Source organism: Condylostylus longicornis, unplaced genomic scaffold (genome assembly GCF_029603195.1).
Source record: "Condylostylus longicornis isolate FDR11 unplaced genomic scaffold, ASM2960319v2 ptg000006l, whole genome shotgun sequence".
NCBI classification, from domain to species: Eukaryota; Metazoa; Arthropoda; class Insecta; order Diptera; family Dolichopodidae; genus Condylostylus; species Condylostylus longicornis.
This window is the reverse complement of record NW_026577975.1, coordinates 1,920,516-1,937,908: the sequence shown is the minus strand read 5'-3', so window position 1 is coordinate 1,937,908 and position 17,393 is coordinate 1,920,516. Positions and strand designations below refer to the sequence as shown.

At 20.9% G+C, this 17,393-nt stretch overlaps 1 protein-coding gene across 1 annotated transcript; it reads left to right on the top strand.

Annotated features, from left to right (window-relative positions):
- Positions 1-5,454: 5,454 nt before the first annotated feature.
- LOC129618389 (sodium/potassium/calcium exchanger 4) lies at positions 5,455-17,259 on the top strand. Its single transcript, XM_055533142.1, has 8 exons — positions 5,455-5,728; positions 14,121-14,252; positions 14,511-14,818; positions 14,894-15,125; positions 15,276-15,416; positions 15,531-15,761; positions 15,859-15,960; positions 16,044-17,259. The coding sequence occupies exons 1-8, from the start codon at positions 5,626-5,628 to the stop codon at positions 16,352-16,354; spliced, it is 1,560 nt and encodes a 519-aa protein (XP_055389117.1). The 5' UTR covers positions 5,455-5,625; the 3' UTR covers positions 16,355-17,259.
- Positions 17,260-17,393: the final 134 nt, after the last annotated feature.

Sequence of the window (17,393 nt, the reverse complement as noted above, 5' to 3'; positions counted from 1 at the left end):
AATGATTTGTTTTATTTAAATACCTTTTAAATTTGCAATTAACTTTTAATTCTCCGGAAGATCATTCACGCTTATATATTTTTGTGTTCATACTTAAAATATTCAATAGCGGCACGAGCTTTTGTATGTTTTCTTTCTTTTGTTTTGTTTTATATTGCCATATAAAAAGATACTTAATATGTTTCTATTTACACAGGGTGTCCAAAACTCAATGATGGTATTACGTATGAAATATGAGCTAATCAAATTGATATAAGTAATTAATACTAAGAAAATGCTTCAGTTTATTACTTAACCTGCAAATAAAATACGTAATAGCAAAAAAAGAAGACTGTTAATAAAAAATTAGAAGAATAAACAGGAATAATTATATATTTTTAGAATTTTTAGGTTGATGGTGATTGAATTTATGGTGAATTTAAATTTAGATTTAATTAGTTTTGATGATTTGTACTTTAAATCTAAATTTTATATTTTGCTAGGAATAGGTGCTTTTCTTGCAGAATACAATTACAGAATGACCTTTTTATTTCAAAAAGGAGAAAGATAATAATTCACATGAGTTGTTTAAAATTTTACAGCAACGATAAAAAAATTCTACAAAAGTTAAGCTTGGTTTACACTATATTCAAATAAATATCAAAATAGTGTGAAATATATTGATATTTCCAGCAATGCCTGACGTTTCAAAATTTCTGCTGCAATCTGTTTCGAAATCTTTTCATTCAGGAATACAATTAATTTAAAAGTCTTGTACACGTTGTATATATACTTTTATAATTATATTAACCGCAACTTAAAAAAAAATAATGATTTTATTAAATTATTAGGAATTAACGTTACATTTTTAGTATAACAAGTAAAACTAATTACATACATACAGGTGTAATGAAAATTAATGTTAACTACTTAACATTGATGAATTGTAAAAATTTTATACTCGTAATGCAGAAAAAAAGAAGCTTTTTTTTGTCTATTATTTTAATTTACTCACAAATGCATAACAAAAATAGAAATAGTTGATATGTATATATGTATATATAAATATACATATAATAGATATGTATATATAAATATTTTTAAATTAAAATATTAAATCAAGTGATTAATTTTTGCATTTTTTTCTTCAGTTGTTTTTGCGGTTAAATATTAATGTTAAAATAAATTAAAATATATATATTCAAACATACTTAGAAAAATTATAATAAAAATTCATTATATTGAAATTATTGAACTATTTATAGTGCAATTGAATATATATGTATGTATTATTAAGACATTTTTAATAATTATTGTGTGAATAATTAAAATAATTTACATATAATTAAAACGTAAAATAAAAATAAATTTAATAAATAACATTCTTTTGTATATAGCATTCTTGATTAATTATGTTTTGAACGCCATTAATTATAATAATTTAATGAATAAATTAAATAAAATGTAAATAAGAAAATGCAAAAATATTAAAAACGTATTTGTTTTTGACTTACAAAAATTGTTTTGATATTTCTAACAAAAGTTTACGCTTGTTCAAAAATACCACTTTCTATTATTCTTAAATCAGAAACAAAATCATTTTCAATCATGTAAAACTTTCTTTCTCGGGAAATGTATATGTATACAAAACTTTCTCTCTCGTAAATTAATTCGAAAGAATGGGCGAAAGATGATCACAATTGAATGGAATCAAAAATTGTCGCATTTTAATATTAGCATACGGCAAACATACAAAACATAATTACCCGCATTTTTCTGAAAACATAATATATTTTTTTAAAAATTCCAGAATTTATAATTTTCAAATTTTAATTTCATACATTTACTAAAACTATATAGTCTTGTTATGAAATGATGTTACTGCAATAATCGTTTTCAATTAAACTGCTGTAGAAAATTTCTTGTTGGCAATGATCCTTTTGACTAATTTCCTTTATAATTTAATAAAAATTTCCTTTTTATGAGTTCATTATTAAAATATTTCCTTTTAAGCATTTTATAAGGGAATTTCGATAATTATAAATATTGATTACTGAAAAAATATAAAATTCCAAATAATCATAAAGTTTTTTAAATTATCAATGCAACAATTAATAATCGTCAAATCTATTTGAATTGCATTGAAACAACTATGAACGTATGCACTCATTTAGAAAAACCAAAAATAAAAATACGTAATTGATTGCATCACTTACTAATATCGTAATTAAACTTTACATCATTTAGTAAGATCGTAATAGATGAAGATGAAATAGATGACGTTTATATAAATATAATATGCATTTCATAAAGCTTTAAATATTTTGTATGTTAAATTGATGAAAAAAAATCAATGCAAAAATTTTCATTCCATACATTGTAGAAATTTTCAATAAAAAAACCAGTTTTCAAATCTTGTAGTATAATAGAATTATGTTTTTATATTTTGTTTTATAATGAAACTATGCTTTATTATCGAAATTGTCTAAAAGTTTAAGATGTGTGTAATAATATTTCATTTATGTACATTCAAATTTATATGACTGCGTGCCTATATGCAATTGCAGTGATATAGTTGTGCGATATACTTTTAATAAATTAAATAAATTCTAAATTTACTAAGAATTACTAAATTTTTACTAAGCATGAAGAAATCTGGGATAATAATTATTCTATATAACGGTCCTACCTTTAATATTGAACTTTTATTTAATATGGACATTCTTTCAATTGCTTTAAGACATTTTGATTTTGTTTTCGTCATCCAACTAAATTTTTAAAATTTGTGTGACAACATTTTAATTATCAACACATAGTTACAATTATTTTGATTGTGAACTATTTATTTATTTGGAGCCCTAATAACAATATAATATAATAAGAAGATCTCTAAAGATTTTCACATAATACCTAAGTATCTTACATACATATACATATATTATTGACAGTTCGCAACAATTATTAATAATATTGTAAGTGAAGTGCACAACAACGCAATAATATTTTAATAATATTAACAATCCTATTGTAGTTAACAACATATTTTTTGACAATTAATTATCAGAGATATGAATGAAAAGAATATAATTCGATATTCTTATACAATCAATTTTATGTCACGATCTAAAAATTCTTAATAATCGAATAGGTTTTAAGTATAGTACATATACACTTAAATTCAATCTAATAAAAATAATGCTGTATAATGATTTTAATTTTAAAAATTTTCAATTGAAAATCAATTATATTAAATATAATATTAAATTTACCTACTATGGAATAGATCACACTTCCACTTTATTATTATTATCATTATTCCATTGAGATAATCATAATATGATATGTCAATATACTTCTAACATGTGAATATATTGTACAGTGAAACTTCGACAAATAGATGTACCTATACAGGTAATTGTTCATATTATACAGGAAGGTAGCTTTATTAGCGAAGCTAATTTCAATATGGCTGATTTATTTTTAGTGAAGAAAGTACATAAAATTATGAAAAAAGTTTACAATTTAATTTATGAAGTTTTTCAAAAAAAATTAATAATATTTTATTTGAAAAATGTTTTATAATTACCTGTTACAACTGACCATAGAGATCCGGTGGCACTTTTGATGTTAAAATTGTGTACACTATAAGGTGGCTAAACTATAATATAAACTATATATAGTGAGCATTATATGATGCTGCAACATATTAATATTAATTTACAGTCAACATTAAATGATTTATTTCAAAAGTTTATTTTATTTAAGTTTCGCTGTACCGAAGTTTTATCTATTAATTTGATTGATAAAATAGAATAAAATGTTAGTATATGTTTTACAACTTTAATAACCTAATATATCAATGCATACATACATATGTTTGTGTTTCCATATCTGTACTACTACCTATAAATAATTGTATAAAGATTTTGGTATATACAATTTTAGAATTTTTATTTAAATTCGATTATCCTGACAGGTGGGAGTAGTTAATTACGATAAATATGTATACAAATAAATAAATGATAATTTAAGCGGTATTTTCCTTAGATTTTTTCTTGTTGTTTAAAATATTTTTTGTTTTTCGAAATGTGTAATAAAACGTGATAATAAAAAGTGTTATACACTCTTTTTTTTTCGTGATTGGACTTTAGCTTTCGTTTTAAAATTTAATTTTTTTTCATTTTCTTATTTTTAAATTAATTAATTATTAAAAATTATTTTTATCGTATGTATATACATATTTATACATATGTATAACACGCGTATGCGTGGACTTATGTGTATACATATGTAAATTATATAAAACTAATAATATTTATATAATCATAAAAAACAAAATTCCTTATAAAAAAAAAACAAATTTCAAAAATTAAATCGAATTTATCAAATTTTTTGTTGTTGCGTCATTATTATCTTATACATATATATATATATATATATATATATATACATGTAATCAGAAGGTGATTTTCCCAAGAATATTATTATACTATATATATATATATATGTATATATAATAATATTAATAATAATATCTTTGATAAGACGACGACAATTAAATTGCAGGTGAAATAAAAGAATTTTTCAGAAAGTTTTTTTTTTTTAATTTTTTAATATAGTATTAATTATATTTGCTTTTTATAGATAAACAATTATTATTATAAGAAAAAAACATAAAGAAAACCTTAAGAAGGTTTTTTTATTAAAAATTTTCATTTTTTTTTAAATTGTACTAGTTAAAAAGTTTTCATCCAAGTGTAAACATCTTATCAATAGTATAGTTAAAAAATAATTTGTTATACTAATAATTTCATTATAATTATATACATATAATTAACATTATAAATACATATATAATTAAGTTAATGTATATAAAAAAATTTAATATAATATTACTTGTATAACAGAAAAGTTATGAAAACTGTCATTTTATAACAGAATTTCATTTTGAAAACAGAAATTTTTTTTTTTATATAAAATCAAATGTAATTTTTTTTTTTGGGTTTTTTCTTTAAATTCTCATTAAAATTATATCATATGTATATGTATAGGTACATAAACGTTTTTATGATTATATTATATACAATTATAATATTATTATACTAATATTATAAACTATTATACTACTTGAATTTATTCATACCTGTATGTATGTATATAAATTTTTTTTTTTATATGTTTTTTATATATAAAAACAAACTTCTTAAGAGTATTCTAATTCAGTTATAATTATAAACTCGTATAGTGCAATAGTTTTTCGGTTTTTTATTTAAGCTTTAATTAAATTGAAAATTAAAAAGAAAAAACAATAATAAAATTAATAATTAAAAATTTAAAAAATTTTTTAATAACTATGAAAAAAATTTTTTTTTTAATAAAATAAATTTTTAAATTAAGAAATAATTAATAAAAATAAAAAAAAAAAATTTTGTTTTTTTCAAATTAATTATTGAGTGCTATTGAGTGTAATGAAGGTGCTTTTTAACAAAAAACAAAACAACGAAGAAATTTTACAAAGAACGAAATAATTTCAAATTAAATTTAAAAAAAGAAATAAAATTAAAATTTTTAAAATTAGTTTTAATTTATATTGTGTAGTTGATTTAAAATTTTTAATTAATTTTATAAATAAAAAAAAAAACAAAAATGTGGAACTGCAGTCGGAACACAAAAAATATTTTATTTATTATTTTATTAGGATTAAAAATTTCATTAACAGTCAATGCACTTGACGAATCAGACACAAAATGTAAGTTGAGAAAAAAAACTAAATTGAATTAATTAAATTTAAATTACAAAAAAAAAAAATTAAAAAATTTTTAAAATAAATTCGAAAATCTTGTTTTGATTTCTTGATACCTTTTTGGTTTTTTTTTTGTTTTTGTTACCTCGGATTAGTTTAAATGTCAGTTTGAAACAAGTACGCCAATATTGTATTTTGTTTTTTATAAACTTCAGAGAATTGTTTATTATTGTTTTGGCACAATGATTATTGTATTGTATTGACATATTATGGTGTGTAACTTAGAGGAGATAACAAGAGAAAAAAGAGAGATCATAAATTAAAATCTCATTTTTTTTGGCAAAAAATTTCAAATTTTAGTTAGAGACGGTTTGATTAATTAAAAAAATTAATCTTAAACTTATCAGTGAGGATGGAAAGTGTTTTTGCAAGGATGCAAAATTGTGTTTGAAAAATATAATGTGTATATGACAAAACCAATATAAAATATGAAGGGTAGGACTAATTTTATAGAACGGGTCAATAAAAATGTTGAATATATTTAAAAAGTAAAACAACAAAATTTATAATATATATCACAAAATTAAACAGAATAGGAAACCTATACTCATTTTATGCACTTTTAAATTGCGAAACAATGTGACATTTATCAGAAGTTGAATTATTTTGTATTTGATTTTTGAATCAATGATTTTAGTAAATATTTACAAATACTTTTCATAAAAGAAATTTAGCGCTCTATGACTCATATAATTCTATATTAAGTTTCTATTTAAATATGAGCCGGAACATTAACATTAAGAAAATATTTACGGTATTAGGAAAATATTAATTATTATACAATTTAGTAGAATTTAATTTCAAAAAAATTTATTGTAATAATTAATAGAAATTATAATTAATAATATTTTCAATTAATTTACTATATGTAAAGTTATTATAACGTTTTTAAATGAAGAATATTGCATTTTACTAATTGATTAAAAATGTTTGGGAGTGTTATATAAGTTGAAACATATTTGTGGATGTACAAATTATTTTTTTATAATTAGCGTAAATTTATAATACGAAGAATATACAAATAAAAACAACATTAATGATTGTGTATTTTCTTTTTATTATACATATAAAGCATAATCTTAAAAAAGTAACATTTCATATTTTTTATTACACTATATCGTAAACGACCAGTGTAATAAATGATCACGATAGTAACGATCAAACTGAATTAGTAATATTATTTTGTATTAAATTAAATGAAAATGATACCGCATCTTTGAGCACTGCGGTAAAAATTATGTTTACCGCTCTTAGTTCTATATTTGCACTTATGAATATAAACGGAATAAAAATATTAAGAATTATAAAATTAAAGACTAAATTGAAATTATTTTTGCATATTTAATGTAAAAAACTACAATAATCAAATAAAGTATAGATATATTTTTTTTCCGGCTTTTGAAATAAAATTAAAAGAAAATAATTCTGCATAGTTTTTTATGCTATATACTTAAAACGAGAAAACTATGTAATATCGTAATCGGAAAAGTTAATTGACAACTTAAAATGCACACTGGAATTAATTACAAATTTAAAATTTGTTTATGATTTAACACAAACGTACAAGAGCGATTTTCCGCGACGAAATGTCAGAATTAATATAAAATACGAATATTTAACCGAGACAGCCCTGAATCAAATGGAATCATCACCACGAATTTCACCACCGGTGTTGAAATAACCTAAATTCCTATTTTGCCGCTGGGGTTTTTTTGACATTGTCCGTTTCCATGTGCATTATATGGAAAATATGCATGTGAAATTGATGTAGCTGTTCCGCCTTTGTTCTGGGTTAAGAACGGAAACCGCCCGCCGTTGCCCCTCAATGCTTTTGTTCTGTTTTCACGGTTATTCAGCAATTTGAGTGTTGATATTTGATCATCTTATTATCCATTTTACGTGAGTATAGCCTTTTGCGTTGTAATTTTTAATATTTTAATTGCTCTTACTGTAATTTTTAAAAAAATTGACAAACTAATGTCATATGTAAATAAAAAACAACTTAAATTATAATAATAAATTTATTAAAGTAGGTTTATTTATTTATCCAAAATTTTTTCCAAAAAAAAAATTCTTTCATTAAAGATCGGCATATTTAAAGACGCATTTTACATATACTTAAACATAATAAAGAATTATAATTCGTAATTATTACTATTATTATATTTATAAAGTTATTTTTAAACTCATATATTTTATAATTTACGGTAAAAAAATCATATTTATTTTATTTTAACACTCATAAACTGTAGACTACTTTTTTTTTAATTTTATTAAATCCTATTTTTTAGAAATTTTAATTAAGTCAGGCACTTCCTTTATTAAATATAATTTTTGGAAAAAAAATATACCAGAAAAATAAATTATTTTTTAGAACAAACAAAGGTAGTTTATTAAGTATAAGAATTTTATCAATTTTTATAATTGTTTTTTAAATTTTTTTTTTATTAAATACTAATAAATTACTCATAATTATGTAGAAATTTTTAAATATATTTAGATATGGTATAGAAAGAAGTTCATTGCTATAAATATAAATTATCTTTAAGAGCATGTATTAAGATATTTTTCCATTACAATTGTTATCATTAAAAAAAACTTGTTTACGCTTAAAAAACAAAATATATTATTAAGAAGGAAAAATGAGTTTAAATTTTAGCAATAAAATTTATTTATAAGCGTGATATTTTATTGATTACAACTAAGTTTGCAAATAAAAACGATTTAATTAAGAAACCTGTAACCGCATTCAAATGCAGTGAGATTTTTCTAGACGATAACTCTATTTTCTATATACACAAATGTCAGAGCAGAAAAAAATAAAGTAGAGCCACTAATGAATTGTTCAGTAGCACTTTTCTCTTTGCTTTCATCAATATGCAAAATTTTTCAAATTAAATAACATAATGGCCGAACTCAAGGGTTAATTGTATTAATAAATGATTTTATTTTTTAATAGTATGGCATTTACTGTTAGCTTTATGCTTTTGTAGAAATTTAGAAAAGCTTAGAAAGGCGATGATTTGGAAAGGGGGTGGATGCTGATAAAAATAATCAACTATACGTCATACCGCGGTAGAAAAAGCAAGTCAGTAAAAATTTTGTAAACAGGCACACGGAAGAACAGATTGAAATTAATAAGCATTTTTTTTTCAAATTTTTTTTTTCTAGAAAATTGCTAAAAAAGAGAACTAAAATCCTTATTTTTTAATTAAAGCCTTATTAAGGTTAAAAATTATTAGGATCGGCGAATATAAAGGAGAGCGAATGGACTACTAAAACTATTCGGTGAAAATTCTCTGTGATATGATATAGGCGAATGAAAACAAAATATTTTCAAATTAAATGTCTTGAAGTATAGCAACATTTTTGATTTGACGAATGAATAATAGATTTATTAAAAATAAATTTCTTAAATTAAAATTAAAGAATTTTAACTTCTTAATTCAATCTCAGTTTTTGGATTGAGCTCAACAATCCTCAGTGAATTTATATGGTGTATTTTTATTTATCAATGCAATTTATTATTAACATGAGTTCATATTCTTGATTTTACATAATTTTACAATTTTACATAAATTATAACTTATATCTAAGTTGAATTATCGCGGGTATTTTTGTTTTCTTCACAATTATTTTATTTTATTTATTTACAAATTTTTTGTTTTCTTTAATTCATTTTCACCTTTTCTGTTTTGTTTTGTTTATAATTTAAATATGATTTCTTGAAAATAAAATTTGCATAACATGATGTTAAATAAAAGCAAAGAAAAAATAATCATTATTAATTAATTACTCTTTAAATACGAATTACGATTAACATTGAATAAAAATGATAAATAAATAGTTTGCACATATAATTCTAACACTAACTACATAATATATACAAATACATATATACATAAATATTTATTTTCATTATATTATCTTGTAACATAAAAATCGTGTTATTTTTTTAATTGATGTAAAACGTTATAAAATTGTAATTAAGAAATTATTATTTATTTACATTAAGCTTTTCAAATAATTTATAAAAAATTTTTTGTTTAAATTATAAACATAATACTTAATTATTATTAAGAAATATTTTTAATTATTTTTCGTATAAATATATAGTGTAAAATTTTATATTGAATAAGTTAATGTTATATTGTATAAAAGTTTTTATTTTTAACCTTAAACTTTTTATCATAAATTTTAATGAGCTATTTAAATAGGGTACAGAAAAGAAAATTGAAAAAAAATAAATTTGAATTCGTATACTTGAATAATTATAGTCTAATATTAAAATTTCTGTAGCGTCTATAATTTTTATAACGGTGTATTATATGTAACGCATTCATAAAAATCTTAGCATAATAATGTAATATAAAAGTGTTGAGTACTTATCACTTGAATAGTACTTTACATTGATCAATATAACATAAGAGATGAGAAATAAATGAATTTATATAATTTATTCCACTCTCCACCAGATCTCGCTTACATACTTTTCATATAAAAATTTTATTTCTGATTACTTTAATGACTTGTTTACGTATAGTAACGTAAGCCTTTGTTCATGTTTTCAGTTCTTAATCAGAATTCAAAATCAACCAAAAAATCTATCAAAACAATATTTTTTTTAAATTATTATTTTGTAATACTACGAGTAAAAAAATTATTAAGCAATTGTAATACTTAAAAAATTATAGTCAATATAAGTCGAATAGGAACAAATCCCTTTGATATCCGGCTAAAATAAAAAAAAACGTATTAAGTTCATATCGTATATATAATAAGCATTTCACTTGTAAATAAGTTTATGAGTACCTATATAAAATTATTGACTTTAATGACGTAAATAAATAATATATACTTTTATTATACTGCTATTATCTTATAATATTATAAACTTGAAACAAAACTTCTTAAGTAGACATCAGACTATATGGTTAAATACAAAAAAATTTTCCTTAATTTCTTATATTTAATTATTTCATTTTAAGTACATTATCGTATTAAGAAAATTTTCTTGAATAAAAAAAAAAATGTAATTGTTGATACACGAGAATCACTTGATTATTACACATGGTCAGTTTTAAAATTTGATAAGATATAAATTAAAAATGTCTGACATACGCATATTAACGGTGTATAAATAGTAACGTAAATTTTATATACCTATTATAAAATATTGTACTTTGAAATTAATTTATAATTTGTAGTAAAATAATTAAAATTACCATATTGAAATTTGAACTAAACCAAAAAAGCAGAATTTATTTTCCGTCATCAAAATTAAAGCTATATAAAAAATTTCCATGATTTCGTAAAGAACAACCTATAGAACCTATAAAAATAAAATATAATTTGTTAATTATTGGCAATAATAGCAATAATAAAGATTATAAGTAGATTAAATAAACCTTTTTTTTTTATATTTTCTTTCATAAATTATCAAAGAATAATTTCAAAATTATGCCTACGTAACAGTATACAGGAAAAAGTAATAAGTATATACACAAATTGATAAAATACACGGGTATAACATGGTGATTAACAATTGAATTAAAAAATTTATTATACCACTTATTATATACAATATAATAAGAAATAGAAACTTTGACCAGATTAAAGAATTTATTGAAGATCAAAAATTTTTATCAATATAACTACTATACTTGAATTTCTTATTAATATATAAACACAGTAGCGGATTAAATGAATTGAGCGTCTCAAGTGGTAAAAATTAAAAGTATATTTGAAATAAATAAAATAAAATTTTTTTTACATTAAGTTAAAAATTAAGTTAAATATTAAATTTTAAAATTAATTTTGGTTTTTTATGCTAATTTGATTTAATTCACTCTTATTAAATTATATTTAATTAATTTCAAATGTATAACAAAATATAATTTGAATTTTTGGCGAAATTTAAATAAAAAATTAATGTAATTTGCAATTTTTATTCTATACTCCACCAGGACACAAATTTTTTACAATAATATAAAAATCCACCACTGGATTAGAAACTGTTATATTAGAAGATTGTAAATTGAAAAGTTTACGGTATTAATTAATTTTTTCAAATACACATTTTTGTTACTACTTGTACCTGTATACTATAAAGTACTTCAAATTCTAATATCTGATTTCATTCATTTTTTTTATTAAATAATTAAATTCATAGAATAATAATTACAAGAGAAAATAATAAAAATTTTATATTTAATTATTTGTATGAATTGAAAATATTGATTAAATTTTATGAATTTATTTTTTTTTTTTTTGATAAAAATTCAAATACCTTTTTTTATAGTAGATATTTTGTGTAAAACAAAAATAAAGTACAAAATTTGAACGATAAGTATACGCGCGGTATAGGTGCTTGTATGACAACCACAATATTATATTTTCAAGTTAGAATTATGTGTTTGTGTACGTGTATATGTAAATCCAATTTAATATGATAAGAATCATAGATATTTTTTGAAGTGTCAAATTGCTGTTATTTTTCTTCTTCTTCTTCTATTTTTTAATTATCGGCCACAAGAGATTGCAATATTATTTTATTTTTAGTACATAATAACAATAATAATAAAAAAAATTTCAAAATATCAAATTGCAAAAGCTTTTTTTAAGTGAATTTAATTTAAAATTAATTCAATTTTTATTTTCTTATTTTTTTTTTCAATTAAGAAATATTTAATTATATTTGTACGCATGTAGTATGTGAAAATGTCAATAGTACTTAAAATATCAAAAAAAAATTTTTATTATCGCTTAGCCATCATATTTTAAGAAAGATAATAAATACATAGATATTAAATATGTAAGTAAAGGTACTTGTATTTTAATTAAGTAATTCAATATTCTACTTCAAATAATAATTGAATGAAATTATGTATGTATAAACGGGCATTTTTTGTAAATAATCTATTTTTGAAATATTACAATTTTTATTGATTTTTTCTTTTTTTTTTTAGAAAAATTAGAGATTACAATAATAATTTGATAGTTGGTTACCTTGTAATTAAAAATGTGAACCTATTTAAATATATTTACATTAAAATATTTTCTTAAGAATTTTTGTTGGTCGTTCTATGAAAATGTCATCCATTTACTAATATTCATATTAAAATGACGTCAAAAAATAAAAATATGAGTAAATGAATGTCGAGTGAGTTAATACCGCGAAACGAAAATTGAAAATCATTTTTTTTTTAATTGAAAATTTGAATTTTATTTTATATATACGATTAGATTAAAAATAGTATTAAAAATAAAATAAAAAATTATTTTATAACTATGACAAATAATACAAATTAAGTTCCAATTAACAATTTTCTAAAAATAAATTCGTTTTTATTTTTTAATTTAAAAATTTTGAACTTACATAAATCTACATATGTAATTATACATTTTAAAAATATTGACTTTTCTGTAAAGAAACTTATAAATAGCCACACGAATATTTACATTCCTTGCACGAAAATTAACAATTAAGTAAAAAGTTTTTGAAAAATTATTACAGGAACTCGATAAAATAACGTTCACCTTTACAGTGCCCGCTTTACGCTAGTTGAATAAACATTTTGAAGTAAACTTAATAGTTTTGAAAGTTATATGTCAAAATATATGTAAAATTTGATAAATTACCAATTAACATTTGTTCATCGCTTTTATTCCGAAAAATTTCAAGTTAATCAATTGCCAAAAGCAATTTTTAAAATATTCTCATAAAACTATAAGAGGCGACATCTAGTTGACTTAAATTTAATACCCAAAAACAGGTTAATTATTTTGTTGCCCGAAAACGAGTCAATTGCATAAACCCTTTATTTGTTATCATATTTTAAAAAATAAAATTTAATTATACTTTATTTCACAATTTGAAGTTATTAAAAATATATTAAATTATTAAGAAACTCAGAAAATTACCTAAAATGAATTACATGGAATTGTTTTTTTTTATTTACATTCTTATGAAAAGAGATTTTATAGGTTATTTTAAAATACATTTCTTAAAATTCCAATATTAAATGAGTAGATAAAGTTGAATGACATTAAATTTCAAAATATTTTTATTAAATATGTTTCGAAATTTAAAATATACCCATAAATCATAAATTTACGATAAAACATAATAAGGGTTAATGACTCGGAATCGCTCAGTAAATGGCAACATCACATACCAATAATAAAATGACATTTTTGTAGTTGAACATATTTTTTTGTGTTTAACTGAAAATTAAATTATTACTTTTATCTAAATATATTTAAATTTTCAATTTACGCATTTCACATAAAATACCTTTAATTAGAAAAATTATTAATTTTTCTTTTTATTTTTTAGTATTAAACCAAAGCAATACAACAGTATTAAATGTACATAATTTGCGTGATAATTGGCCGGCAGATTTTATAAGAGCAGGAGAAGAAGAAGATGATGATCCTTTAGCTGAATTTCCAAAAGATTTATTTACAGGTATGTACATACGAGTTATATAGCATTTTTTTGAACTTATTAATGATATTTAAGCATATCATTAATAAGTTAAACAACGCTTACAAAAATATGCATGCATTATGAAATCATATATGAAATGTAAGTGTAGTTGAAACATTTAACTTACAAGATAAATGTTCGTTACCAAGAACGGTAATTTATGAAATTTTTTTAAAATACAAGAGTTTGTCGATCATATGAGCTTTTTTCTAATATATTTATTTCTTAATTTTACAGAGGAACAAAGGAAACAAGGTGCTATCATATTACATTTATTATGTGCCATATATTTCTTTACATTATTGGGCATTGTTTGTAATGATTATTTTTTACCATGTGTTGAAAATATTACAAATGATTTACATATATCAAAAGATGTTGCTGCAGCAACATTTATGGCAACAGCTACATCTATGCCAGAATTTTTTACAAATACTATAAGTACATTTATTACGGAATCTGATATGGGAGTCGGAAATATTATTGGTTCACTTATGTTTAATACATTAGGGGTAGCTGCATTGTCTGGTTTAGCTATTAAAAAGGTATTATAATTTAATTTATAATGTATATTATGAAATATTTTTTTAAATGTATATTTTTTTTTTAATATTTTTTAGTCTGTTCAATTAGATTGGTGGCCTGTCATAAGAGATTGTATATTTTATAGTTTTAATACAATTGTTTTAGTTATTGTTAGTTGGGATTATGTTATTACATTGACTGAAACATCCGTTATGGTTGGACTTTTAGTACTTTATTATGTTGTTATGTTCACTAATAAGCCAATTATGAAAAGAACAAGAGTATTAATTGAAGATAAATTTAATTGTTGTAATTCAACAAGATATGGTAATTAATGAATTATAATTGTATTTAAATAAAAAATACATATATAGTTTTAATATATCCCAGGGTCAGAAATGAAAAAATTCATTTCTAACCACAAGGATAGTAAATATTTATTTATAATATTATAAATTTTTCCAATAATTTTTTTAGATTTTACTGTACCACCTGAAAGAAGTTCAAAAGCAAAATTACCAATGGGTAAGACTGGAAGAGAAGAACCACATCATCATAATATTTTTATAATAAGTCAAAAAAGTTTTCATCTTAATAATGAATTAAAAGCTCCCAATGGTACGTATTAAAAATTTATATAACCTTTATTTTTATATTAGAACAATTTAATTTTTTTGAAATTTAAGATGATTATGCACGAATACTAAATTTTTTTTTTATTTATTTATATAGATGTTGAAACTGATTCAGACGATAAAAATGAACCAAGCAGTTTATTTAAAATACCAAATGGAATTTTTGCAAAAATGTGGTTTTTCTATTCATGGCCACTTAAATTTATTTTACGAATAATTGTTCCTGATCCAGTTAAAAATAGAAAATGGTATCCATTAACTTTTATAATTTGTATAATTTTTATTGGTATTATTTCATATATGGTTGTATGGATGCTTACAGTATTTGGTAAGTTATATATTAATTATTATTAATTTATAAAATTAAAAACCAATTTAAGTACATAAGATAGAAATTATTAACATTTAATTTTTGAAATATATAGGGGTTACATTAAGTGTGCCAGACATTGTCATGGGTCTTACATTTGTTTCTGCTGGATCAACGATGCCGGAAGCTATGTCAAGTTTATTATCTATAAGACAAGGTAATAAATAATATGCAAAAATTATATTAATAAGTGACTTTTTGTATTTAAATGATATTCTAAATTATATGTTATTTTTTTAGGTGAAAGTGGTATTGGTGTTAGTAATTCATTAGGAGCAAATTCATTAGCAATTCTTTTATCATTGGGTGTACCATGGTTTATTCATAATTTATTACATCGAAATGATGATAATTATTATGGTATTGAAATTGGTTCACAAGGAATTCAATATACATTTGGAATTTTATTATTATCAACAGCTAGTCTTTTTATAATATTATCAGTATCAGGATTTAGATTACGAAGAACTGTTGGTTTTTCATTAATATCAGTTTATTTAGTTTTAATAGTAGTACAAATTTTAATTGAAATGAAAGTTATTCCAACATAATTTTTAACAAGTTTAAAATTATTATTTTTACATATAATTTATAAAAAAAGAATGGCCAAGTAGTACTCGATCAAAATAAAATTAATTTCTGGATATTTTGAGTTGTTAAAAATTCCCAATTTAAATTAATATATAAGAAATATTTCACAAATAATACTGATAAGCTCAGCTTGTTATAAAATTAAATTGTTACTAAATTGATATTTGTTTTAAATTATTTTTCATTAATCAAAATAGTTATATAATTGTATTGTTACATTTTATATGAATTCAAAGAATTGTTAAATTAAAAGTACTTAAGATTGATCTCGAAAATATTAATATAAAATTTATGTATAGACATTGAAAAGAAAAGGGATTAACTCTATGGATTAACTAGGCAACCAAAATTTATTTAATGTTAATTAAAATTAAAATACAGAAATTACAGACATTTTTATAATAATCAGGTCACAATTATAAGCTCACAGAGAAATGTAAAATTATTTAAAAAAAAAAATTTAATGAAAACTATAGGATATTACAATTGAAATTCAATTTAATAGTGCGCTACGTTTTATATATCGTTTAAAAAAATTAATATTTAGAAAGGTATGACGAAAATTTAAAAAAATTAAAAAAAAAAATATTAAATAAAATATTATTTACAAGACAAAAACATCTTAATCTGTTGACGGGCACCTTATATTTCTCAAAAAAATTTATTTTGCAGGCCAAATTTATAAAATTGACAAAATTTGAAATATTATAAACAAAATATATGAAAGACAAATGAACAAAATACTTCAGATATATTTTTTTTTTGTTTTCTTAGCAAGTAGATCTTGATAAGAGACTTTGATAGCCGTCAATGGGTTAAATGTTAATATTTATTTTATAGAATAAGCATTATAGTTTAAGTTATTTGTTATGTCATTTGTTTTGTCAATTTTTGTTTCAAAATGATTGTTTTTTAATTTTCACAAAAAATGTGTTTTTTATATATTTAGTTTACAAACTTATTTATATATTGTTAAAATTAATGAATGTGTTCTAAATT

Coding starts and splice junctions, on each gene's coding strand:
- LOC129618389 (XM_055533142.1), top strand. CDS start 5,626: ATGTGGAACTGCAGTCGGAACACAAAAAATATTTTATTTATTATTTTA. Junction 15,126..15,275: donor TTGTAATTCAACAAGATATG/GTAATTAATGAA, acceptor TAATTTTTTTAG/ATTTTACTGTACCACCTGAA. Junction 15,961..16,043: donor TTTATTATCTATAAGACAAG/GTAATAAATAAT, acceptor TTATTTTTTTAG/GTGAAAGTGGTATTGGTGTT.